Source organism: Lepidochelys kempii, chromosome 7 (assembly GCF_965140265.1).
Source record: "Lepidochelys kempii isolate rLepKem1 chromosome 7, rLepKem1.hap2, whole genome shotgun sequence".
Lineage (NCBI taxonomy): Eukaryota > Metazoa > Chordata > Testudines > Cheloniidae > Lepidochelys > Lepidochelys kempii.
The window spans coordinates 95,467,344-95,493,259 of NC_133262.1; the positions used below are offsets into that span (position 1 = coordinate 95,467,344).

The following is a 25,916-nucleotide window of genomic DNA, read 5'->3' on the forward strand; positions in this document are numbered from 1 at the left end:
ACATTACAGGATCAGAGCCTTATCAGGAGAGCGAGCGGCTATCACACCTAAGATACAGAGGAACAGGTTTCTAAGATAGGGCCATATAGACACAGTTTCTTTGCAGAGTAGAAATATACTTTAAATATTTTTTTAGCAGCTTTCTCCCCATTTTCCACAAAAGGGCCTCATTTTTGTGTTTCAGGGAGTCAGCATGGGGTTTGGAGGCCTCTACCTCAGTAACTGCTGGGATGGAAGGAGCAGTACCTTGAGTGCTTCTCTTCTCCTCTGGCTTACCTTCCTTTAGAGGTCTGACCACACTCTGATGGGAAAATAGTTCACCAGAGATAAAACCAGCCTCTAGAATTCTGTAGCAGCTGTTTAAAAAACCCTATAGAAAATGTCCTACAGAATTTAAAGGAAAGTGACCCTTTCCATAAGGGGACCTCTCTTCCAACAACCAGATGCTTGGATGGGTATCTAGGCATTTGTTGCACCTATTCTAGGATGTGTAGCAGGGCTGAGCTTTGCTACCATGAGTATGGCTTTCCTTGTTCACAGTAGCAAGCCTTGAAAATGTCTCAAAGGTCAGGATCAGAACAAGTGACTAACTTGCCATTAGTCATGAAAGAAGCCAGCATAATAGACCCTGCAGTTGTGAATACAAGTTTCACATAGAAAATCTTTCACAAGAGGTGTCTAACAGAGAAAATACTTTAATTACTTACCAAAAATTTAGCTCCATTAATATCCAGTTTTTCCACTACTACCGCAGATTCAGGCATTCGAATCTGGGGGGCAGGGGGGGGAAGAGGATTACAAAAAGAAATTGAAAACTGTACATGAGTCTAAATCTTAGATAAGTTTATAGATAGAAATATTTTATGTTGAAATTGAACTGCATGTGGTAGTTGCAGGAGTCTGTGTATATTTCATCTGAAGAGGATAACTAGGTAAATAATCTTGCAGTGTGTGACTGGCAGGCATTCCTAGAGAATGGGGCTCAGAAAATATCAACTTTCAAAATCAAACTCAGGGAATAGATACTGATATATCTTTTTTTAATTCTTAATATGTCTAAGTGGATCAGTTGTAAAGGAAAATGAAGCAAACCTGCAGTAGAGCCCTGCATGGGACTATTCTTTAATCCCGCTTCCGCTATTCTGGCAGAGGGTCCTGCGGGACTGGCAAGACTCAATCCTGCTGCAGGGCTTTACACTAGTCCTGTGCAGGGTTCTAACCTGCCGCTCCCAAGAAGCTCTGTTCCTTGACAAAAGGAAGTTAAGTGTTTGCTCAGAAAGAGAGCAGACTGGGAGGTACAGAGTGTCAAAGTAGCTTCCTGGAACTCCCATATTCATACTGTGATATGATTAGGATATGTTGTGTACAATGCATGCCTTGTGAGGTATTATGAAAGGCTTGATCAGTTAAATCTTAATATCCTGTTGAATTTTATGTACTATTGTTGTATGTAAAGTTATGAGTATTGCTATATTTGTTACTGAAATATGTTGTGAGGTTGGGAAATGCCCACAGCCAGCCTTTCAGTGGGAACAAAGGAGCAACTCTCACTGGCCAGTCAGGTGTAGATCCGTTCTGAGGGTGTGGGGGTGTGCCTGAACTTTGGTCCTAGGCTGGAAGGGAGTTCAGTCTGTGTATTGAGGACCTGAGCTGCCGGTATGCCTGTAACATCTGTTAGTGTGAGAGACTGCTTGATGCCAAACTTGCTTAGAATTTAGACAGCATTTCTATTTTTATTTCTAAGGTAACCAACTTTGATCTCTATGCCTGTTACTTATAAATCACTTAAAATCTACCTATGGTTGATAAATCTGTATTATATTTTACCTAAAAGGTGTTGGTTTTTTTTGGTTGAAGTGCTTTGAGGAATCTGAGCTCAGATTACAAACGCTGGTCCACTTTTCTTTGAAGAAGCGGTGAACTAATAAATGAGCTTGCATTGTCCAAGAGAGTCTTGAGTGTAAGATGGTGTATTTCTGGGGTGCAAGGCTGGGGGCTGGTACCTCTCTGTATGATTCATGAGTGGTTCATGCAATTTTGCTGGGTGTGGGGTTCCACATTCTGACTGAATAATCACAGCACCTGGAGGGGTGTTGCTGCTTGTCACTGGCATAGCATTTTGTGAGACAGCCCAGGCTGGAGAGTTAAGGAAGCACAGCAATCCCACAGTTCCAGGTTGTAGCTCAGGGATCCCGTCACACAGACTCAGTAGGTTTTCTTTATAAAGGGTGGCCAGTAATAGAGCTGGTTTAGTAAACGCCCTAAGAGTGTTTCTGACTGATGAGCTTTAGCACTTTGGCATGGTTTTTTAAAAGAACTGCCTTGTTGTGTACACAACTGAGGGCTTAGAAACTTCAGGAGAAAAACTGCAGCACTTTTTTTCATTAAAAATATATAGCACTTTAAGTGAATTCAAGTAGTTTAGCTTAACCATCAAATCTGTCTTAAACGCCATTAACAGTGTGAATTTAAAATTAGGGTTGTATAAATTCATTCCATTTGCTTAGAGGTGAGCCATTGAACTCAGGAAAACTATACATTTAACAGTCTCGATGCTCAGAAAGAAGGCAAATTTTGGCTTCCAATAGATGTGTAAGAACTGCTTGCAGTTGTAGAGTCAATGGGAATTGAAGGCACAGAGTCATCTGCAGTAAGTGCTCAGCACATTCCAGGCTATCACCCTTAATGACAGTGCTAAACAAGTAAACTTGAAATTTGAAAAACATATTTGTATGGCAAGGATTGTAAACTCTAGGGTCCGTTTGTCAAGTGTTTGTTCAGTGTTTGCTGATTGTTGTTTACAGTGTAGCTGTAAACATTTTGTTTGAAAGATGAACCAGAAAAAAGTGTAGTACAGAAACAAAGCTGTAAAATGATACTGGATTTTCTGAGCTGATGCTTTATTTTTATAGGAATTTTTTTCTTCAGTCTAAGTAAAGTATATTTTCTTTGTTTTTTTCCCTAAAGTATTTATGTTGGAAAACCTCCATGAGGAAAGTAAATAAAAACCAGCCAGACTTTTAACATTAGGGTTGCTGACCCATTTAGCCAGATCAGTGTCTAAACCAGTATTTCTAAGTGAGATTTAGTAAACTGCTCTCATGTTCTAAATAATTAGTTCTTTCCAAAACAGAACAAGATTGTGACTTTGCAGGCTCCCGGAATAAAGGACAGTGTGTAGCACACTGTTGCTGGAGTATGCCAGGAACTTCCATCTTTCCAAGGTGAAATAATTTGCCATTGATATAGCTGGTGGGGATGGAGAGAATGTGTGTGGAGTGAAGGTACCACCTACTCTGCCTCCCCTGCCTGCCTGAGAACATAAGAACAGCTGTACTGGATCAGACCAGTGGTCCAACTAGATCAGTATCCTGTCTTTCAACAGTGGCACACATTATTGTGGTTCTTTGCCTTGTGCAGGATATTTTTATCTTAACAAGCAACTTCTGTCATGGAATGACACTGAATTTCAATAAAAACTGAGAGAACACAGAAAAACTTACAGAATATCAATACACATGGTAAGTCCTTGGTAGTCACAATTGCTAACTAAACCGCTTTAAACACATTTTAGCATCTATGTTTATATCCAGGAAGGAGTAATCACACATATTACAGAGAGTAGATAAAGTGGGCGAGGTAAGATATTGTGGTTCTAATATCCCGGGACCAACACAGCTACAACACTGCACACAAAGAGTAGATAAGTCCAGCAACCTATTTTGCTAGCTGAACTGAAACAAGTATGATATACTGTACTGTCTGCAGTCTGAGCCCTAGGTTCAGTACCTGTCTTAGGAGATCTGCAACTTGAAGAGTTGTCCAATTCTCACGTTCCTCTCGAAGGGGTAGTTTTGTGGCCATTTTGCTATCCGGTGAAGAGGATTTGATCTGTTTCTGGTGACAGTAAACTCTTTGCTTCACTGACATTCACCATCTGCTGTGGAAATTGAAAGAGGAAGTCCCTTTTGCAGCTTTTCCCTGCTTGCTTGCTTAAAGTACACGCCTTTTCAAGTAATTTGGAAACTGATACACTCATTATTTCAGGACAATGATTTTGAATATAAGAAGGTACTCAGTAATAGGGTCATATCATCCTTATATAGGCAGAAATATCCATTGAATTGAGTTGAGAAAAGGATACTTGTGCTTGATGATTAATGACAAAGTGTGGCCACGTTTATAGGCATTTTAGTGGCATCTGCTTCATTTTTCACATGGTGTAAAATAAGTTCGTGTTAGTGACAACTGCCTCTTGCACACCTTTAACTCCTTTTCATAGTCACTCTGATCAGCTCTTAGATTGTGTTTGACACACTTCTATGTTTTGATACACTATGATGCTATGAATAGATATAGAGAGAGTGAATATATATATATATATAGAGAGAAAGCCGAGCTCAGATACAGGATTTGTATTTCTAGATTGTCAAATTACTTAACCTGACTCTTTGTTTAAGGTGTTGGCACAGTGCTCTCAGGGTAAAATAATTCATTTGATTAAATACTGTATGCATAATGAACATTTGAAAGAAAAAAATTGGCCTCAAATTCTTAATGCTATTAAATAACATATCATCTACAAATCTTCACATCTTTATTCAATAAAATTATTTTAAAAATAAGACTAATAGATACGAGCATCATATACATCAGGAAATAAAATTGCAAAGATGCACTTCCAATAAAACCAGCTTATTATTCCAATAAAACCAGCTGCATTGCAGCTCTGAGTCACTGTAACAGAAGTAATGTGAAATCTTCCATAAAAGGCTGGAGAGCAAGGAATGTTCTGCTTTCTAATTGCTCTTCCTGTTTTATTTCCCAGTGCAAACAGTATTTGGGCACATTTTCAAGGATTGGAACTGATTCTAACTAAGTTTAAAATATTTTGTCCGTTACCCTTTTTCAAATTCTGCTATATGTTGTGGCTGTTGCAAAGTGATCGACAGATTTACTAACAACCAGCATATTATTGAAAACCCGGTGACTGTAAAACGTTAGCAATTTACTCCATACGAGTATATATACGCAGTTTCGAAAGTGCCAAGTGCATTTTTATGTGGTATAATTCTTTGGAGTTTCATTTGGTAAACACTCAATTTTCAATTTATGAGAAGTAGTTGCATTAAGCAGAACAAATTTATCTCAGGGAATGTCATAATCTTTCTTGCTAAAATACTTACTAATACAAACACGAATAATTACGTTCTATCATGTATGTAATCATTTAACATATACATTTATTGGAAACTTTAAAATCAAACTCAGCTTTACAAAAAGCAGCAACTACATCAACTTCTGTTTCCTCGACTAATATTAAGAGTGAAACATCATTTTCATTAACAATCTAAATGCTAACATCTTAGATCTTTAAGGCATCACTTTAATACAAAATATAAATACTTAGCACTGATGATTTTGTCCAGTAGATACAAAAATAGTAAAAAGAACATGGCTTACCAAACACGGATAATTTTTTCTCCAGACGTACATATTAGAGCCGATTCCAAGTAATCTAAAGTAAGAGCCGTTTCTTGTATCTGCTATCCTGCTGCAAACACTCCCTTGTGGTTACTGTTGTTGGAATGATTGACAGGCTTACCATCTCTGGTGAGAGGGAGAAAAGGATCCTTAAAGTCAAAACCTAGTGATTTCGTATTTAGTATAAAGAAATAGAATTGAAAAAGGAAAGGGAGCATACAATTCTTTCTAAAAGTTTGATGAAACTTTGCCAGTTCGCTCTTCAGCTGCTAACATTGTCTAAAAATAATACTTAAGAGGTGAACTTACATTATTTTTGGAGCACTAGATTCACCAAGGCATTCTATCACTGACATTTTTATATCTGTGTGGATTTTCTTCTGAAGATGCTCTTGGTAGAACTGCTACAAAGTAGTTGTGCTAAGATTTGAAATCTAGTTAACAAACCTTTGTACATTCTCTCCAACTGTTAGACTAAGGTTGGGTTGAAATGAACAAGAAGACAATGGGAAACAAAGCAGAAACACATGACTGTATCTTCTTTCTCTTTCAAAATGATTTTTTAATATTCTATAACATCTTTTATGGACAAAGAAAACATGGGCATCAGTACAAAAAGAGGAACCAAATACATTGTGAATCAAGAATTCAGCTTTAAAGACAATACCTCAGTGGAAAATAACACAAATGAGTAAATTTCAATTTTGTTCGAGGATGGTGAGGAAAAACAGAAAAGGGATATTTCATGTCAATATGATACCCTGAAAGTAGAAAGTGCTATTAAAGTCAATTGGAAAACGGTCTGTGGAACAGCTCATGTGGATGGGCTTGATCTAAAGGCCACTGAAATCACTGGAAAGTTTTCTAAGGACTTCAATGGTCTTGATCAGGCTATATTTGAAGGGAATGACAGCTCCCGGAAAGTAGCCATGGGTGAGTGAGTTTCACACAAGTTTATTTTTGCAAAAACATCATTGCATAACTGCAATAGATAAGCTTCAATCACACTTTGCAAATTTTGATTTGCCTTCATTTTCCAGGCACTTGGTTTTATGCAAAACCTTGCTAATTTCCAGTATTATTTAATAAGATTAAAACTGCTTCTTTTGCATAAGAAGAATACATGTCAGAATACATTGTTTAAAAGTGACTTCTGTTCTTCTTATCATAATTTTTTTTGCCAATTTCACTTGTGCTAAGAAAACTTCTGAAGTGCTTTGGTAGCTAATGACTCAAAGCTGTGGCAGGGGGACATCAAGACCATTTTGGGTTTGTGCAAATAGTGGGAATTAGACAGTAAAGTGTATTGTAATGGTAATGTGTATTGTGAGATTTTGAGATGTGTTCTTGCATATTTCCTGTTGTCATGATAAAAAGATGGTCTTGCTAGCTTCTGGATTGGAAATCAACAGATCTGGGTTCCATTCCTGACTGTCAGACTTCCTGTGTGACTTAGAAACGGAAAATTTCTTACCAATAATGTATTTTCTGCTAGCAACGTCTCCCACAATTCTGGACATCTGAGTTACAGTCCTCTCTCTCAAGCTTGTGGTGGCAGATAAGCGTTTTAGAGCTGCAGGGTCTGGCTATGCCCCCTCTGCTCCAGCTTGCTGCTAGATACATTATTCCCAAGCTGTGAAACTTGCGTAACATCATTAATAAATATTCCAGCTACAACGAAATAACTGTGCACATGAGACCAAGGAAGATGGTCATATGGTAACAATTCCACTTAATATCTGACCTTGACTCATGAGCCATGCAGGATGGATAGAATCGTGGGATATGCTACTATCAGAAAGGAAATTATCAGAAGAATTCTTTCCATTCTGCAGCCCAGCATGTCCCACAATTCTGGATGTCTGGGAAATAGCAAGCTGTGAACAGATGTAGGGAAGGTTATGAAACAAAAGTTTGGAAGGAAAGAAATAGCCATCTTTTCCCGAGCTCACTTAAAAGTTTGTATTATTTCTAGGCCATCACCTGCAGCACCTTCCTGCCAAAGGAGGCCTCTGCAGAAGATAGAAAGACCACCTTGTAGTGATTAATGAAGGTTTTAACTGTAGATCGCTTTGCAAATTTGTGAAGTGGAGACACTTGCTCATTTCATGAGGTTACTAAGGATCTCTTGGAGTGTACCTTGATCCCTTTTGGGACAGGAGTGTCTGATGATTTGTAGTTTTCCAAAATGATAGTCTAATCCAACTAATGATGGAGGACTTGGAAGCTCTGAGTCCCTGGCATTTTGGGTGGAAAGACATGAATAGGGAGCTTGATCTTCTCATGGATTCTGTATACTTGAGATAGATTTCCAGACTTCTAAGGTGTGTAAAAGGGCCACCAGTGCCACCTAGGGGGGTCAGGCAGGGGTGCAGCCCCTTAATCACCAAAAGGTGATTGCCCCTTTTCCATTAATCCTGTCTTTCAGCTTCCCCGAAGGCTTCATGGAGGCTTTTACTTTAGTATGGGAACTTTGTGGGGCTTGGATCTTGAACAATCGGGGTCTTCTACTGCTAGACTCTCTACTGAGGTAAAGGCTTCTGTTGATATCCCATCTTTTGAGAGTGGATAGCGGAGTCTGGGACCACACTCTTCACTGGGCTTTGATCATGAACTTGGCTGGGTTTGCAGTGAGTCTTGCACTCTCGAGGGCTGTAGGACGGAAGTGATGTTACATCTGGCCAGTACAATGACTGTTGTAAATCAGCATGTCATCTATGTAGTCTGTAGCATTTTGGCCATGCAGTTGCAGCCCTTGGTCCATGAGTCGTTGGAAAGTGACCACTTTCCTGTGGAGGCCTAATGGTATAGTTCAGAACTGGTGCAGATCAAATGGGGTAGAGAAAGCTGTCTTTTCCTGAGATTCCAAGGTCAGAGGGATCTACCAGTACCCCTTTGTGAGGTCTACGTTGGGGATATATTTGACAATTGCCAGCCATTTGAGCCACCCTGGGCATAGGTTGGCATCAGACCTCGAGATCACATTTACTTTTCTTAAATCAATACAGATATGGGTTGTCCCATCTGATCCTGGTTCCAGCACAATGGGACTTCTCCACTACCTGCAGCTCTAATGTGGCTTGTAGCTCTTCTCACATGATGTCTCATCTTTCATGGAAGGGATCGTGGGTTATTGCAGACCTGTTGTCCTGGTTCAGTGGCTGTGTTGATACCCGAGGTGTGTCTGATCCAGTAAGGTTGAAAATCTTTCAGGGAAGGATTCAATCAATTGCTGCATTTGAGCTTTCTGGTTGAAGCTCCTCTCCCATTGGTACTGCTTGAGGGCCTAGTCTGGGTTCAGGTGGCTAGGGTGTTATGAGGAGTCCTTCTTGGTCTTTCCAGGCCTTCAGAAGGTTAACATGGTACACCTAAATTTTTCTTTTTCTTCCCTGGCTGTCAGATTTCATCGTCAACTGGTCCCGCTTGTTTCACCACCTCAGACTTCCCCAGAGTTTGGCACAGAAGTCTGCTCTCTTCCATTGCCTGTTCCCTTTTGAGCTGCTTTGCTTCTCCTTTTAAGCCCTGCTTCCATCTTATGCAGGCTTTGCAGGTGGGGCTGGGTGTGGCCACATGGGCCCAGAGTTGCTTCTTAACCCCTTGTTCTCTCGTGTGGGGTTTGTACACAGAATCTCTGCGTGCCATACCTTTTCAGTTAGATGTTGTGATTTTGGACATAATAATGAAGGAAATACAACTTCTTGGGAAGTGCGGAAGGAGGAATTTCCTTAGGAGGAAAGGATTCTGGTGACCTGTGAAACACAGTACAGATCCTGTATAGATAAGCCTGCCAGCTCTCACATTTGCCTGGCAGACATAAGTACAAAGAAACAAATCTTAATGGATAAATAAAAGGCATACACTGAAATCAGAGGCTCAAAAAGATGGCTTGTCAGAGCCCTCAAAACTCCGGAAGGTCCCATTCTGGGAAGAGTGGCCTGACTGCTGGTCTGGCTAATCAGACTGCTTGAAGGACTCCGGCTACCTGTGAATTGTCCACCAGGGAGCCCAAGGATCCTGCAAATAGCATACTTCTAATTGCAGGCACCTGATGTGCAATGTTACTGGGCTTAAGGCCTCTGTACATGCATCCTTGAAGAAAGTCCCAAATGCTTGGAATTCCTGGATTTCTGGGATTTGCATTGTGTTCTTGGCACCAGTAGTTGAATCTGGACTAGAGAGGAGTACATTTTTAGTGTGGATACTCTCTAGACTGAAGCAATGACTCTGGAGGACAGACCGAGAATTTCTAGTGCTTCCCTCTCAATAGGCAGGCTATTAGTTGAAGCTGTTTCAGGTCTGGATGAAGAAAAGAACTCTATGAAAGATTGTTTGGTCTCCACCGAAGCTGGAGTGGAACTCCAGTTTCAGCTCTATCAGGTCTGAGAACCAAAGTAGCCTTGACCAATGAGGAGTTATCAGTATTACTGTTGCCTGTTCTCATTTTATTTTCTGGACCACCTTTCCAAGTAGTGGGAAGGGTAGAAATGCATAAAGGAGGTCCTGCAGCCAACTGTGAGATAAATCATCTGTCCCCATGGAGTTGGGGTCTGACTCGCTTGTGAATTTATTTTGGCCTCTTTGCATTCATAGGGTATGCGAACAGGCTGGTTGAAGGGAGGCCGAATGTCTGAATGATGAGATCAAAGACCTTCTGATTCAGGCACTACTCCTTGTTGACCCTGCACCTGCTGAGCCAGTCTACCTTTTGGCTCTGGTCCTCTTTGATGTGGATCACTCTGAGGGAAAGGAGGCTCCATCATTTGGGCTGCATTTTGCCATCAGCTGATATTTTGTGCTTTAATTAAAACAATTCCTGAGCTTCTATCGTTTTCCATTGTGAATAAAGAGTCATAACACTGTAAATTGATGTGTAAATGCTAGAATGACAGTAACCTCCACAGAGCTGCCTCTGGTGGAGAGAGTGGACTGGGTCCTCTGTAGAATACGAAACAAAAAAGCCCCTTTCAGTGAAGAATGTGGTTTTGGAGATGTATTCTCCCATCCTGGATCCAGGTTGCCAGGACAGAGGCAATGGCCTGACTTCTCTATTGGCACGCAGGTCTGTCAGAGCTGTTAGCCAGGACTCCACACTTTGGGAATATGGATACGTTAAGTTTTAGCCCCCTGACTATAACTTAGAATGGGAGGAAGCTGCTCCACTTCTCCGAGAACTCAAGGCGATGCTGTATATACACACTTCTTCCTCAATATCATCCTCCTGTGCCTGTGTATAAATACTGGGGCTTTAAGGGAAAGCACCATATAGCATGAGAGTTAGCAATATTGATTACCTGAAGGCTACTGCAGGGAAGCTGCAGTCCACTGGGGAGTCTTGCCAGGCTGTGAATGTACTTAAAGGGGCAACACATGTCTCTGACTCACTCACTCACTCACTCTCTGTCTGTCTGTCTCACTTTCTCTCTCTCTCACACACGCACACACACACACGAGAGTTTTTCACTCACCTTCCAACACATACTTGTAGCGTTCTTGTTGTTGTTACTACTTGATCCTTCCTGCAATGCGCATATATTCTCTGTAATTTTATTCTTTCAAAGTGCTGTTTGAATTTTTTGACTGGTCTATGCATTTCATAATTTTTATTTTTCTCTTATGCTTACATTTAATTCTTTGAGTAGTGAGTTCCAAAATGCCTAACCAGTCCTGGTTGAAGTAATTATCCCTATGATAACTTTTTAATAATATATATTGTATCTAGGTTTTTTTGTTTCTACTGGTGGTGCATATCTGCACATTACCTCTATAATTTGGTGCACACAACAAAATTCATTCCGCACATGGATGGAAAAAATTAGAGGGAACATTGATTTTAGCTGTTAGTGGCGGTGCCTCACTGCTAGTGCATGCTGGGTAGTCTCTTTCTTTCACCAGAAACAGTGTCAACACAGGTCTAAAACTTAGGCCTGGTTATCAGTGATTTCAGCTCTAGTAATCCACAAGAAGACTCTCAGTGTAGAGGGGGAGGGTCAAATGGTGTCTAGGACCCTTGGGCAGGGTCTACACTGCCAGGTAGAAACACCAGTCCCTGCCCCCTCTCTCATTTCCACTGGGCTTTGGCACCCCTACCTCACTACTCAGCAAGTGCAGTTCAGTTGAGGGCGAACCCCTCAATCAGGGCATGCCAAGTACAGTTTTGCTCCCCTTGATTCACACAATGATAATACTTTATTACCCCTGCACCCAATAACAAAGTGACTTGCAATCCAACACCCGTCAGAAGTGATCATTTGGGCAAAGCAGATCCATCATGCAGAGTGGGTGTGTCTATGCAAACAAGGTTGGTTCCTGAAGTCCTCTTCCCCAGCTCATCACTGGGTGTCAGAGGAGAGTTCATACTGACCCTGCTTACTTCAAAGTGGAGCCAAAGTCAGGGTGATCTCTGTCCTTAAGAGCTTTGAGATCTTCCAGCCAGGAAAGAGATGCTCCCACAAAGCAGGTAGCTGTGAGGAATGCTCAGAAGGTTGTGGAGGAGGCTTCAAAGCCCTTTTTGAGTGGCCTCCATCTTTCTATCTGTGGGTTTCTTAGGGTAGAACTCCCCTTCTGGGGGAATGATCATATCCTTGAGGAGGAACGCTTCAGCGGCATCAACCTTTGGTGTCTCAGCAATAGAGCTCGTTGGTTCTTGAATGCTGTTGAGCCTGAGGTTGCTCTTGTTGAGGGCAAACATATCACCAGGCTTAAGCAGGCCATTTGTCTGAAGCCAGACAGTCCTCCCCCCACCCATGTTTTTGACCTCTGTCTGGCACTGAGGAAAAAAAGATGTGGTTTTGTCTAGTATTGTGGGGGGACGACAGAGGATGCCATTTCCCCCCACTAGTGTAATTTTGGTTGGACATATTCCTGGAGGTTTTATCACATGACATCTTTAATTAAAAATTCGTCTTCAATTCCTGGAGACTCCAGGACAATCTTGAATGTGCAAATGCATGTGAGGTCCTGCTGGTGGGGACAGCCCCAGGCCATTCCTGAAATACCAGAATGTCTGGTATTCAGGGGATGTAGCAATGCTCACCCTAGGCTTGTTCCATACATCCCTAATCACTTCTTCTGAGGAGGAGTGAAGCGAGTATTGCAACCTCATGGGAGAATTTGACGGGAGAAATTTACTCTTATTCTTACTTATAGAAGCCTGCTCAGGTTTGAAAGCCAGACAGCTCAACTTCTTCACAGAAGGAAGGGGAGTAGTCAGAGGACTTGTATCTCCTTGATTTTTCGTGCTTTTTCTTTCTATTTTTGGCATTTTTAGATTTAAAACCTCCCCCATTGTTTGCATGCTTTGGGAGCATAGAAAATCTGCTGCCACTTTGTGAGAACTTCTGCAGCTTGGCTTCCTTAGGGCCTGGAGCCCTCTTGAGTGGTCTGTCTCAGAATCCTCTCCTGCTGGGTCCCATTCCTTCTAGGATGAGGTGGGGGACTTGTCAGAACCCTCCTGGTTGGCTTGGGGGGGAGGGGGGTCTGATTAGAAGCACGGCTTCTTTCCCTAGGATGCTCAGGACCTATTTTAAGATTGGGGTGTGTGTGGAATTGTGGCCCTGTGAGCCTTCCATCTCTGTTTTGTTATAGGAGTTGCTTGGGACTTACCCCCCAAGTTGAGTAGTCAGTCCTCCTAACTTTTGGAGCCTCTCCCTGCTCTGCACTAGGGTTCCTGATCCATTTCCCCCCCTTTGGAGTCATGGCTACCTCAGTGGGTAGGGGACTCCACCTGTCTGTCCAACCGCAGCTCCAGGATCTAGTGGAGTTGGAGACAGAAGGCAGGACGCATCTGTGCACAACTTGACATTTGCCAAGCCTGGGAAGGCTGCCTTACATATACAGCACTGCTTGGATTTGCTCTGGTGCTTTCTTGGCTGCCCTGCTATGCCTGTGGGGGTAGAGGAGCCAGCAGTCAGATGCTGCAGCAGATGCTTAAGGAGAGTTAAACCTCTGAGGGGTTAACAGACCCAGGAAGAGGAAGAAATGTGGAGGAGGGAGAACACTACTCCCCATTGCCCCAACAAATGAGCAAAAAAAATTAAAGTAGAAAGAGTCAGGGCAGGAACAAAAAAAACACCTTTGTCTGCTGCTGTGGAGGCAGAGGAAAACTGGAAGCAAGCAGGAGCAGAGGGGCTCCAAAACACTGGCCGCCTCTGTGAAGTGTGGAGAAAGAACAGCCCAGATGTCCAGAACTGTGGGTGACACTAGGCTGCAGCAATTCATTTAGGGGAGATTTTCAAAGGGACAATGGGGGTTGGATGCCTAACAGCCCTTGTGCCTTTGAAAATCTCCCCCTTAATCTCTGTCTCAGTTTCCCATTTGTAAATGATGGAATGATAACACTTCCCTCCATTACAGTGGTGTGGTGAATGGATTTATCCTTGTATATGTAAGGGGCTCAGATACTGTGGTAAGGAGACCCATAGGCAAGTTTATAAATAAAAGGTAACTTCCTAGTGCCATTTTCTGATAAAAGTCCACATTATGACAAAGATAGGTGTGCTAAACATCCAGTTTCCTTGTAATCAGAATAGGCAAAAAATAAAACCCTTTAAGGGTGTGTCTAAACTGGTTGCCATGTTTAAATATGTATAATAAAGTGGTGCAGTAGATGACTAGAGGAAGTGAACACTGAGCTAACACAAGATATGCATATATAGTGGATGTTGTTGCAGTACACTTTTGTTCTTATGTTTGTGGTTATGGGTCACTGAGCACATGAAGTGATTGATATAGTGTGAGATATTACAGGAATGTTCAAATCTAAATTGTGAGGAAGCTTTTTTTGTGATGGAAAAGTTAACTTAAATTGTTTAACCACCCTATTAATTACCTGAGTATTCAGTTCATTCTAAATAGTAATAAAGAGCCATTCCATAGTTCTTTTTCAGGCAAATCTCCCTGTGATATCATTGGAAAATTTCCGAAAGGACTTTGACTCTCGGTTCATAATTGCAAAAATAAGTTTAGCTATTGATTTTAAAAACTGGAAAAAAAATCTGTTTTATGCTGTGTAACTGGTAGTAAGTGTAATTCAGTTTAACTGAACAGTCAACCTGCTTAGCTCCAAATATAACTCCAAAATGTGTTTCCCTCAGAAAAAGTAATGACATTGCATATGGAAGTTTTAATTACATGAAATCTCCCCTTAATAATTTCATAAGTGGATCACCCCCCGCCACCAAACAGTTTGCATCTGCAGTGACCCAACCAAGGGATGAAATTCTGGCTCTGTTGAAGTCAATGGTAGGACATGTCTTACCCCCTAATATGTCCCTCGGTCCAACTGTAGGAAAACTAGGGCTGGCCATGTTTTTTGATACTTTTACTTTGAGTTTTCCAACCAGCTCCAAGGGCAAGCTCAAGGTTGAAGAGTGGAACAAGGGCAAAAGTTCCCAACTGAGAAAGATCTGAGCCTTAAAGTTCAGATTTGTATCTGAAGTTCCATGGAGTTTGGTTCCGGAGCGTTGGCTTAGCCTCATCTCTTGCTCTTTGTGGCAAAGGTAAAAAATATATCCTAGTCTTCTATCCAGTCATAAGTGCAGACCATCCTTTTCTTTCATCATGTCTAGACAGTTTCTACTTTAGCTGCTTTACTGCTTTCAATATATTCTCTATCTTCTTTGTCTCCCTTGTTCTTCTCTATGTTCCTATGGAAATATACACCTTCCCATTCTTCATTTTTCAGTAAAATTTTAATCTGTCCCTTGGTTGATTGCTTGTTTTTCTGTTCTATATGCCACAGTGGGTTGATATAAAGTCTCAAGAGGACTTATTCTTAATATTATAATTCAACCTTCTAAAGTCTCCTCTATTTCTCCATCATAGTTGCCTTCCCCTTATCTTCCTGGTGGGCAATAGATGTAATCAATTGTCCTAAGTAGACATATCTCAGAGGCTTTTAATGCTTTCTTACCCACTCTTAATTTTGCCTCCTTTTGCACTGAAAATAACTTTGCTCTCCTGCACATCTGTTTGGAATCTACATTGAGTACTTAGTTTTCTTCATCCTGTAAGAAATTCTTGTTCTTAACTGGTACAGTAAAGAAGATAAAAAATACCTGCCACACTTGTGACATCCATTCACCTGAAATTCTCTTTGATCTTTGAAGGCTACAATTGATGATGAAATGCTTGGTTGGGGTATCTTTTTTTGTGGGTGTTCCAACATTCTTTGGAATTTAATTGAGCTACTTTTTAAAATTATATTTGTTTGAACAGCTTGGCAGCGCATGAAGTCAGAGCTATGGAGCTGCAATTATACATTGGGCTTTTACAGCCTGAGTTTGCACATACAGTATATGCTATGTCTTTGCAGAAAGACATAACCACTCAAAATGCATGTTCAAACTCTCAGTTAAAATATAAGAAGTTGATTTGCCACCTTGGAACTCTATACAAGTGCTTGAAAATTTTACTTTTTTATGCATAAAAATCTGCCTGGGTTATTCAAAACATACGTGAGCAATATTAACTACTTTTGCGTATGATATATAGTATTATAGCCTTATAATTGACTGATTTGTCTTGCTTTATCGTTTAAATAGAATCCCTGTGTAACTGAAATTTGAAAATCAGCAACTGGGACTCATTAATTCCTTTTTAAATAAAGGTTATGTTTATGTGGACATAACCAAGACTGTCAACAAAAATTAAACCCTATTGATTTGAGCATTAATATTTACATAAAGTTTCTCAAGTCACATGACACCCAGTTTGTTATAATTGGAAGAACAACATAAAATTACCACCCAAAGTCTCAGCGACTGTAACAACACATCTGTCTATAGTATGATGCAGGTTGACATTTTAAGTGTTCAGGGCCATTCTGATATTAGTGCAGGAACTGCAATGGGTCACTTATGTTGCATCAAGACAGAATTCCTGGATATAAATACTAGCTTTCTTCTTCTCTGCCACCTCCACCCATTTGGTTCTGATCTCCCCCCGCCTCGATTACAGTTTTGGGCTTCCCCTCTAGGATGTACCTTTCTATTTCCTCAGGAACACCCTCTAAGAACTTCTCCATTTGTATTAGGAGAGACAGATCTTCCAGAAATTTAACATTTGCTCCTGATATCCAGGCATCCCCATTTTTTATAATGTGGTAGATGTCAGGAAAATGCCATGTCTGGTTTCCACCTTAGGGCTCTAGGCTGCCGACAGGCATGCTCAGGTGTTAGCCCCATTCTAATTCTGGCCTTTTGTTTAAAAATTTTGTACTCGTTCATGTGTTCCTTAGGCATTTCAGCTGCCACCTCTGCTAAGGATCTACTGAATTGCGGCCTCAGCTCCACCATATACTGATCCGTAGGGGTGTTGTACCCAAGGTAGGTCCTTTCAAAATTTTCTAAGAAGGCCTCTGTATCATCGCCTGCCTTGTATGTGGGGGATTTCTTGGAATGGGGAGTGGTTCCTGGAGAAGGACTGTTAGGGTTACCTGGTAGACCCAGCTTAGCCCTTTCCAGCTCTAAGCACTTCAGCTCTAACTCTGCCTCCAAGTGTTTTGCTTGCATTTCTGACTCAAAGTGCTTCGCCTCTCTTTCCGCTTCCCTCTCCAAGTGCATCATCTGTAGGAAGAAATCCCTGTCTTCCGCAGACAGAACTCGGTCTGGGTTAAGGGCATCCCTCCATCTTGGCACCAGGATCTCGGTTGGGGAAAGGCTGGCCCTCTTCCCTCCTGAGAAGTTCCTGTTCGCCCATTGGCTCCCTTCATTTCCATCATGGGGTTGGATGTCTGGGCTTGATCTGGGTCTGTCTTCTCCATGGTGTGCCGCTTTGGGAAGCCTGGTTTTTCTAAGGTTTCGGTGCCTGACCTCAACCTCATGCACAGGCTGCCCTACTCTAGCCTAACTATTTCATTGCTACAAAGCTAGAAACGAAAAAAAAACCCAAACCTGCTTGTTGGACTCGCTGGCTTGGCAGGCTGAACCCTCTCCTTGCCTGTTCCCCCTCAGGCAGCAAAGAAAAGAGAAAATTCCCTGGCTTTCAAGCAGCCAAAAGGAAAAATGTGTCCTTTTAAAATCCTGAGGTCTGTGCTTCTGGTTCAGAATGATCCCACTGCTCTGCCACCATGTCAAGGCTGACTCCCAGTTCTGGCACTTCGAGTGCAGAAGGTGGGGGACCGCAAGGATTTAAAAAATTAATACTGGCCACTCCAGGCTGGTATTAAACTCCCAAAGTTAAAGCTTTTCTCTGACCTTGGTAAACACTGCCACCACCCAAGTGAAAAACTGCCTCTTGCAAATCCTGGAAAAACTCACTTGGGAAGTTTTCTCTGAGGCCCCTCAGCTTTTCCACCTCTCCCTCAGGGAAGCCAAGAAAGAAAACAACAAAAGGGAAACCCAGCTGTTGTCACCAGCTAGTTGAAAAACATATGCACAGACCTTTTAAGACACAAAACCAATCAGATTCTTAAAGGTAAATTTTTTTAAAAACTAAAAGAAAGAAAATACATCTGGAACTTAGGCTTTTGCTAGATTTTAAAATATGAATTCCAAAAATTAAGCACCCAAAATAGCTTTCTTGGGGGTTCTGCTTAAGGGTTACAGGCAAACAAAAGCATCTGGGGTTAGCATGGAGGAATCCACAAGCCTTACAGAAAATAAAGACAGGTTTCAGAGTAACAGCCGTGTTAGTCTGTATTCGCAAAAAGAAAAGGAGGACTTGTGGCACCTTAGAGACTAACCAATTTATTAGAGCATAAGCTTTCGGCTGTAGCTCACGAAAGCTTATGCTCTAATAAATTGGTTAGTCTCTAAGGTGCCACAAGTCCTCCTTTTCTTTTTACAGAAAATAAAAGAAATAACCCTGATCGCATTTATCTAAACATTCCCTGTCCCAATTAATTCTTCTAGGTATGGACGATGAATTTTCGTACCTGGTCAAAACTTTACCCAGCATTTCAGCTGCTCCCATCTCTTCAGCCCAGAGAGAACAACAGAGACACAAAGGGAAAGCTTTTTTCCCCATTTTAAAAAGTTTTAGCCTTCCCATTGGCTCTTTTGGTCAGGTGTCCACTCCTTTTTCTTTACCTGGGGAATTTTTAACCCTTTACAGGTAAAGCAAACAGCCACCAAGAGGGACCTTTATAGCTAGCTGGGTGTCCATAAAAGGGAGCTCCCCCCTTCATTTATCACAGATGTAAAAGCATGAATGTCTGTTTAGAGTTTATCCAAAAGTATACTACTCTCTTTGGGTAGGGAAACTGAGCTGGGATCTCACAAGCACAAGAATTCTCAAGTGATTTCCCTTACTTCTTTGTTTTAGCCTATAGTCGTTGGAAGTACCAAGGATACTGGTATAAATTGTCATAGTTCTATTGGCTATCCCGACTTAGAGCAGATGATATTTGGCCCTAACATTTTTGGGGATATTTCAGTATTTTTCCATCTAGTCTTAACTGAAGCCAGCAAGTGCAGTGGATAGTGAAAATTATATACAAACAGAGCTGAATTTTTGAATTCCCCACAAAAAATTGTGCTTTCTGGAAGTGATATTAAATAGTGAATATAAATATATTTATGGAAGTGGGGAGAAACTGTGACAGGAATAGCTGGGGGAAAGTGAGTCACCCAGAGATGACTGATAGTGGATTCTGATGGGGTAATGAGCCCATATTCAACAAGGGAATTAGAAAGGCCATGGCCAGGGGTGTCTTCATTTGCTCTGGGTTTCCTGCTGAGAAATTTGGTGTCCTGTGTAGTGCTGGCCCTACAGGGGAGCTGACTTTGTCTGGACCTGACAGAGGTGGAGTTGATTTAATTTGACTGGGTCAAGCAGCGGCCAAGCTAGTGGAGCTGACTTTGTGGGACTGAACTGAGTATACACAGATCAGAGTTGGAACTGACGGTGTGGCCTTCTCTGGACTGCAGTGGACAGGCTGAGGAGAACCACCTGTAGTGATTAGGATCACTGCAGAGTCACTCTAATTGGCTTAGTGAATGAGGTTTTGGTGGTTGGGCATTGTTTGGTGAGTAAGAGTTCTGGGCCTCAATTAATATCTGGGTTTGTGGAGTCAGCCGTACCTCTCATACAATGCTGGGGGTTTTGCTCATTTGCTTTTATGTACATTTGTGGTTTGTTTTTACCCCAAATAAAAGATATCTGTGGTTTCATAGTCCTGAGGATTCCCGTCTGTGTGCCTGAGGGGAAGAAGCACCTGTAGAGGTGACTGTGATATTTAAATTTTAAATTCCTTAAACCTGGGAGAGGATAAAGTTTTAAGTGAGAGCTCGAGCCAGTCATTTTATTTATTTTAAATGTGACTTCTAGGTGTCATTGACTTTAAACCTTCCTGCCACGAATGATACCTAGTAGAAGGCTTATATTAAGGTTACATTATTTTATTTTTATTTTTAAAAATTCTAATATCAAAAGTGTTACACGAAGGATTAGTACCAATTCTAAGTAGCAATTAAATGGGTCACCAGAGGATGTGTCCAATTTTGAAGCATTAATTTGTAAAACAAGTTTCTTTTGAGCTGCTGATTTGCTTGAGCTGCATCCGTTTGCTGCTTCCTCTTTTGCATAAAAATAAACGTAAAGATTTGTGTGTGTGCATGCACACAGAATAAATAAAGTACCTGACAGTTCATTTATGAAAGCAGAAGTGATTAAAATATAAGCAGGAGCCAGTACATCAGAGATAATGAAAGGAGAGAAGAGCAGAGGCTGCAGCATGTGTAGAGCAACAAAACCACATCTAAGTGTTTGTGACAGTTGTACTTGTAGGACTGATTCATTGGGAATTGTATGAAGAATGTGCCCATTGGGTTGTACATGTGTAAGCAGTCAGGTAAATATCAGACTCTGAAAATAAACCAATACTGCACTTAAAAAATGTGTGGATTTTTGAGGGGCGAGGAAGGTTATTTTATTTCATTTTCATATTGCAAACAAAGGAGAAAGGTTTGCATGACCCTAACAAGAAAGTTAAAAGATCAGGTGCAAACTAGAACTGACTTCTTTTCCGTTATGTATCTTTTCTTGTTTATTACATGTAGTCAGAAAGGGTGCATGACCCTGCCAGCTAGGAACCTCAGAGAGGGAAATCTCAAAATAATACTGCACAGCAGTGATTGTCTGGTGTTACCTCATTTTCTGTGCTTCTGATAGGGTTTTTCATTCTAAAATGTATTAGCAATGGGCTGCAGTGATACCAGTAGGTCACAAAATTAATTGAGAAAAAAATTAAGGGAGAATTGGGAGGGAAAAAGAAGGGGGTGAAATCAGAGTTTTTTGCAGCCTCTCTGTAAGCAAATAACTGGGATAAAGGAGGGCAGAAACTGAGGAGGGAGTTTGCAGCATGTGTGTTAGTGGATGGTGTGATGTGATGCTCCATATTCTTTATAGAAATATGCTTATGATATGAATATGATATAACTAAGATATATTTTATGCAAGATAGCTCATGTAAGACATCATTGGAAAGGGTGTGATTTACTGAATGTGATTATCCCATTTGTATGCACGTATCATTTCTGTATCTGGAGTTAGGAATATTGACTATGTAACAATTACAACTGTGGTTATACTTGGAGACACCTACCAGACAGTAAGCAATCTGTCTTGATGGGCCATTAGGAAAAGACAGTGAGTCTTTAAAGATGTGGATCTTCCATCTTCCTGGAGTGCCTTCCCGTGGACATTACAAATAAACCTGATTTCATGGTTGCTTTGACACTGCAAGGTCAGGTGATAATGTCACCTGATACAAAGTACCATCTTGGACACTGCTGGTACTTTTCCACTGGAAACAAAGGAAATGTAAATTCTATTTAAGCCTGGGGAGTAAGGCAAACAGGACTCTTCTCCATTGCCTTCCTGCCCAAGAAGAAAGACTGCTGAAAGTACCTGAAGAGATAAAGGAACTGAGCTGACGGAAAGGTAAGGGCTGAGTCCAGACTAAGACAGGAGTCTAGTCGGTAAAGAGAAATACCTGGAACTCTAAGCTACAGACACTCTGTCCCTTGCCTAAAACAACATTTAGGGTGAGAAATTACATTTTGTAACCTGTTTCTTTAGTGTATTGAGTTTAGTTTGCATGTTTTGTTCACTTGCTCAGTAATCTGCTCTGTTCTGTTTGCTATCCCTTATAATCACTTAAAATTTACCTTTTGTAGTTAATAAACTTATTTCTTATTTATAACATAACCCAGTTTGTGCAATTCATATCAGGGGACGGGGAGGGGGGCAAGAAGCTGTGCATCTCTCTCTCTCCACCTTGAGGGAGATGGTGATTTTTATGAGCTTGCACTGTGTAGATTTTTCTATACAGCACAAGACAATATTATTTTGAGTTTACTCCCCAAAGGGGGTGTGCATGTGAGTTCTGGGTGAATCTCCGAGCTGGATCCTCTCACACACAGCTGATCTGTCTGTGTCTGCAGCTGGGTGTGGCCTTACTTCTGTGTGTGTGTGTGCGCACGCACGCGTGTGCTAGAGAAGGCTTGAGGGCCTGGCACAGCATAAACAGGGTGATCAGCAGGGGGCTTGCTTGCTAAGCCTTTCTCCCATATCCTTAACGGTCCCATGTGAATTTCAGGCTGCTTTCTTCCATACCTGTTTTCTGAAGTCTCTTTTAAAGAGAAAGTCGGTTCCAGAAGCTTTGAATAATTTTGGAAGACCTTTTTCTTAACCCACAGCCATAGGATTTTATGAACAAGGCTCAGTTGACAAAGTCAATGAAATGATAAAATCTCAATGAATAAATTACCTCTACAGCTTCTCTCGGTCCCCTCTGTACAAACTGTAGAGGTTCAACCAAAGGTCAATTCAAGAGGCATGATGTTGCTAATACGCTTTCTATTGCTGCTATTATGTTCCAAATCATGGAGGATGCATCCAGAAAAAGATGTGATCTAGTTTATTGTGCTTGCTGAATCTCAGCCTGAGAAGAATGATGCCTTTGAATAGCACCACCAGCCATCATAACTACAATAATTCAGCACCCCTTTCTTCTCAGTCCTCTTTATTGACACATTGTTATTATGTAACATTTTGATAGTGACTACAGGCCTCAACCAGAGAGGTCCTAAATAAAAATGGTCTCTGACCCAAGGATTTTAAAATCAGCACGAAAGAATAGAAAGGACAAATATATTCTCTAATGATCACAGTCAGAATCAGAGAAGCATGTCTATAATGCTCTTAGTACCTCTGGGTTTTTGTAGGGTACAGATTATTTCCAATTCTCCTCATCAACTAACTCTTTTCCTTGCCAGATCTCCTCCGTAGCTTCAGCATTTCCTGCTTGGTTGCCGTAGAGAGATACAAGGAAAACACCATTGCAAATATGCCCACAGCTATTTTCTATTCACAATGCCAATGACGCTTCTTATGGTGTGAAGTGACTACACTACAGAATTGTTTCAGTTGCTTCAATTCATTCCCTTCCCCGCTCCTCCAGACAAGGGCAGTAGCTCCACTAATCAATTGGCCTCATTAGCACTGACCCCACACTTGGTAAGGCAATTCCCTTTTTTTCATGTGCTGTGTATTTATACCTGCTTACTGTATTTTTCACTCCATGCATCTGATGAAGTGGGTTATATCCCACGCAAGCTTATGTCCAAATAAAGGACTCCTTGCAGTTTTTAGTTAATGTAAAGCGCTCATCCTGCACACAATATGGCCCATCAAAGGCAAATGAGGCATTGTGTAGCATCAAAGGACAGAGAGCTTCTTGACTGATTCCAGGAAGGGGAAACCGGCATATAAATTCATCCCATTAACTTGGTTTCTAGGGTAAGAGAGGATAAAAATCCCTGACAAGGAGAAACTAAGATCTCTATGCTATTTGGACTCTGAGAGGCGAAGATTCCTAAACATAAGCAAGAGATCCCCATGTTGCTTGGCATGAGTCAGCACTGAAAGACATAGAGCTGCTTATCATAAATCTAAGAATGTAACTCATTTATGTATGTATGTTTCCCATATTTTAACCTTGTAAATAACTTATTTTTTTCTTAGGTAATAAATCTTTAGTTAGTTTATAATAGGAATGGCTACAGGCATTGTCTTTGATTTGAGACCTGAGTACATTTGTCCTGAGGTAAGTGACTTGTCCTTTGGAACCATGGGTAACCTGAATACTGTTGTGACTTTTGGTCTAAAGTGACTGTCTATGACATAGTCCAGCTTGCCTGGGTGGCAAGATAGACTGGAATGCCCAAGGGGACTGTCTGTGACTCCATGATAAGATTGTTATAGTGCTTCAGGGTTTACTATCACTGGGTTGGTGAAAACTAATTACAGAACATTCAACCAGTTTGGGGTTTCTACCCTGCTTTGGCGCTCAAGGTCATGAGCCATTCCAGAGAGCATGATAGAAATCATATAGTCAGATGATGATTATAGCACACCTTCTATTCACTAGTATCTCAGGAGGATGTTAAACAGCAGCTACTAAAGTTAGACATTTTAAAATCAGCTAATGTGTCAATATTTTAAAAAGATAAATGGGATAATCTGAGTAGTTATAGGCCTTTTAATCTGACATTGATCCCAGAAAACAAAATGTAGTGGCTGATACAGAACTCAAATAATAAAGAATTAAAGGAGGGTAAAATAACTAATTTCAATCAACATGGGTTTATGGAAGACAGATCATATCAAACTATCTTTTTCTAAAATGAGATTACAGATTTGGTTGATAAAGATAATAGTGTTGGTGTAATATGCTAGGATTTCTGTAAGGTGTATGACTTGGTACTGCATGCCATTTCAATTATAAAACTAGAATGGTATAAAATTAACATGGCACACATTAAATGGATTAAAAATGCCTTATTGATAGGTCTCAAAATATAATTGTAAATGAGGAATCACCAAGTGGGGATGTTTCTAGTGCGGTCCTGAAGTGATTGATTCTTGGCCCTAACCCAACATTTCATATGAATTCTTTGGAAGAAAACATAAAATCATCACTGATGAAGTTTGCCAATGACACTAAAATTTGGGGAGTGATAAGTAATGAAGAGGACAGGTCACTGATACAGAACAATCTGGATTGCTTGGTAAAATGGGGTCAAGCAAACAATATGCATTATAAATGAAGCTAAATGTAACTGTATACCTTAGGGAACAAAGAATGAAGGCCATACTTAAAGGATGGGGACTCTATCCCGGGAAGCACTGGTTCGGAAAAAGATTTAGTGGTCATGATGGATAATCAGCTGAACACAAGCTCTCAGTGTGACATTGTGCCAAAAGGGCTGATGCAGTCCTTGGAATTGGGGAATCTCAAGTACAAGTACAAAGGTTATTTTACCTCCGTATTTGGCACAGGTGTGACTGCCACTGGAATACTGTGTTGAGCTCTGGTGTCCGCAATTCAAGATTATGTTGATAAATTGGAGAGAATTCAGAGAAGAGCCATGAGAATGATTAAAGAAAAATAAAACATGCCTCTATATAAATCCATGGTACGCCCACATCTTGAATATTGCTTGCAGATGTTGTCACCCTATCTCAAAAAAGATATATTGGGATTGGAAAAGGTTCAGAAAAGGGCAACAAAAATGATTAGGGGTATGGAACAGCTTCCATATAAGGAGAGCTTGGAAAAGAGACAACTAAGGGGGGATATGATTGAGGTCTATAAAATCATGACTGGTGTGGAGAAAGTGAATAAGGAAGTGTTGTTTACGCCTTCTCATAACACAAGAAGTAGGGGGTCACCAAATAAAATTAATAGGAAGCAGGTTTAAAACAAACAAAAGGAAGTATTTCTTCACACCAAGCACAGTCAACCTGTGGAACTCTTTGCCAGAGGATGTTGTGAAGGCCAAGGGTATAACAGGGTATAACATGAGTACAACAAGAATATAACATCCAGGGCTGTTCTTAGGCATACGTGGCTGCATAGGGCACCCGAAAATTTGGGGCACCACCAGGACAGCAGGTTGGCTTCTGCACACCCAGCGCGTGCTGCAGCCTCCTTAGGCCGGGGCCATATTCACAGAGCCAAATGCGCCTGCACGGTGCATTCTGTATGAGGGAGAGGTTACGGGGGTCTCTGTGGGGAACTGTAGTTCTCCACCGCCATGAGGCGGGCCAGACGGCTTGGTATCCTTTGCTGCCTTGTCCCTCCTCCCCACCCCAGGCTGCGAGCCTGGGCTGCTGCAGCATCTGCTGCATATGAAGCTCGGTGTGTGTCAACAATGGTGGGGGGGTTCTTCTGGGGGTCCGCGAGTGTTTAATAATACTGTGTAGGGCCCCATAAATCCTAAGGACGGCCCTGATAACATCCCTTGTCCCGTGCCGCTTCCCGCAGCCCCTGTTGGCCTGGAACGGCCAACCCCAGCCAGTGGGAACTGCGACCAGCCGAACCTGCGGACGCTGTAAGTAAACCGTCCCGGCTCGCCAGCAGATTTCCCTGACAGGCTGCGTGCCAAAGGTTGCTGATCCCTGGTCTATAATCACCTACATGGAGA

The 25,916-nt window shown here is 41.4% G+C and overlaps 2 protein-coding genes across 5 annotated transcripts in view; one reads left to right on the forward strand and one right to left on the reverse strand.

Annotated features, from left to right (window-relative positions):
* The window catches only part of BLNK (B cell linker), a 144,908-nt gene extending 139,310 nt beyond the window's left edge, over positions 1-5,598 (reverse strand). Inside the window, exons 1-3 of one of the 4 annotated variants that reach the window (XM_073353937.1) lie at positions 5,464-5,564; positions 3,790-4,343; positions 708-770 (exon numbers count right to left, since the gene is read on the reverse strand). In XM_073353937.1, coding sequence (XP_073210038.1) covers positions 708-770; positions 3,790-3,930 — 204 coding nt within the window. In that variant the 5' untranslated portion in view covers positions 3,931-4,343; positions 5,464-5,564. Of the gene's footprint in view, positions 1-707; positions 771-3,789; positions 4,344-5,463 lie in introns of all 4 variants that reach the window. The other 3 variants (XM_073353938.1, XM_073353939.1, XM_073353940.1) reach the window with 3 other exon arrangements.
* The window catches only part of LOC140914912 (DNA nucleotidylexotransferase-like), a 384,775-nt gene that overhangs the window by 158,060 nt on the left and 200,799 nt on the right, over positions 1-25,916 (forward strand). The gene's annotated exons all lie outside the window — the stretch shown is intronic.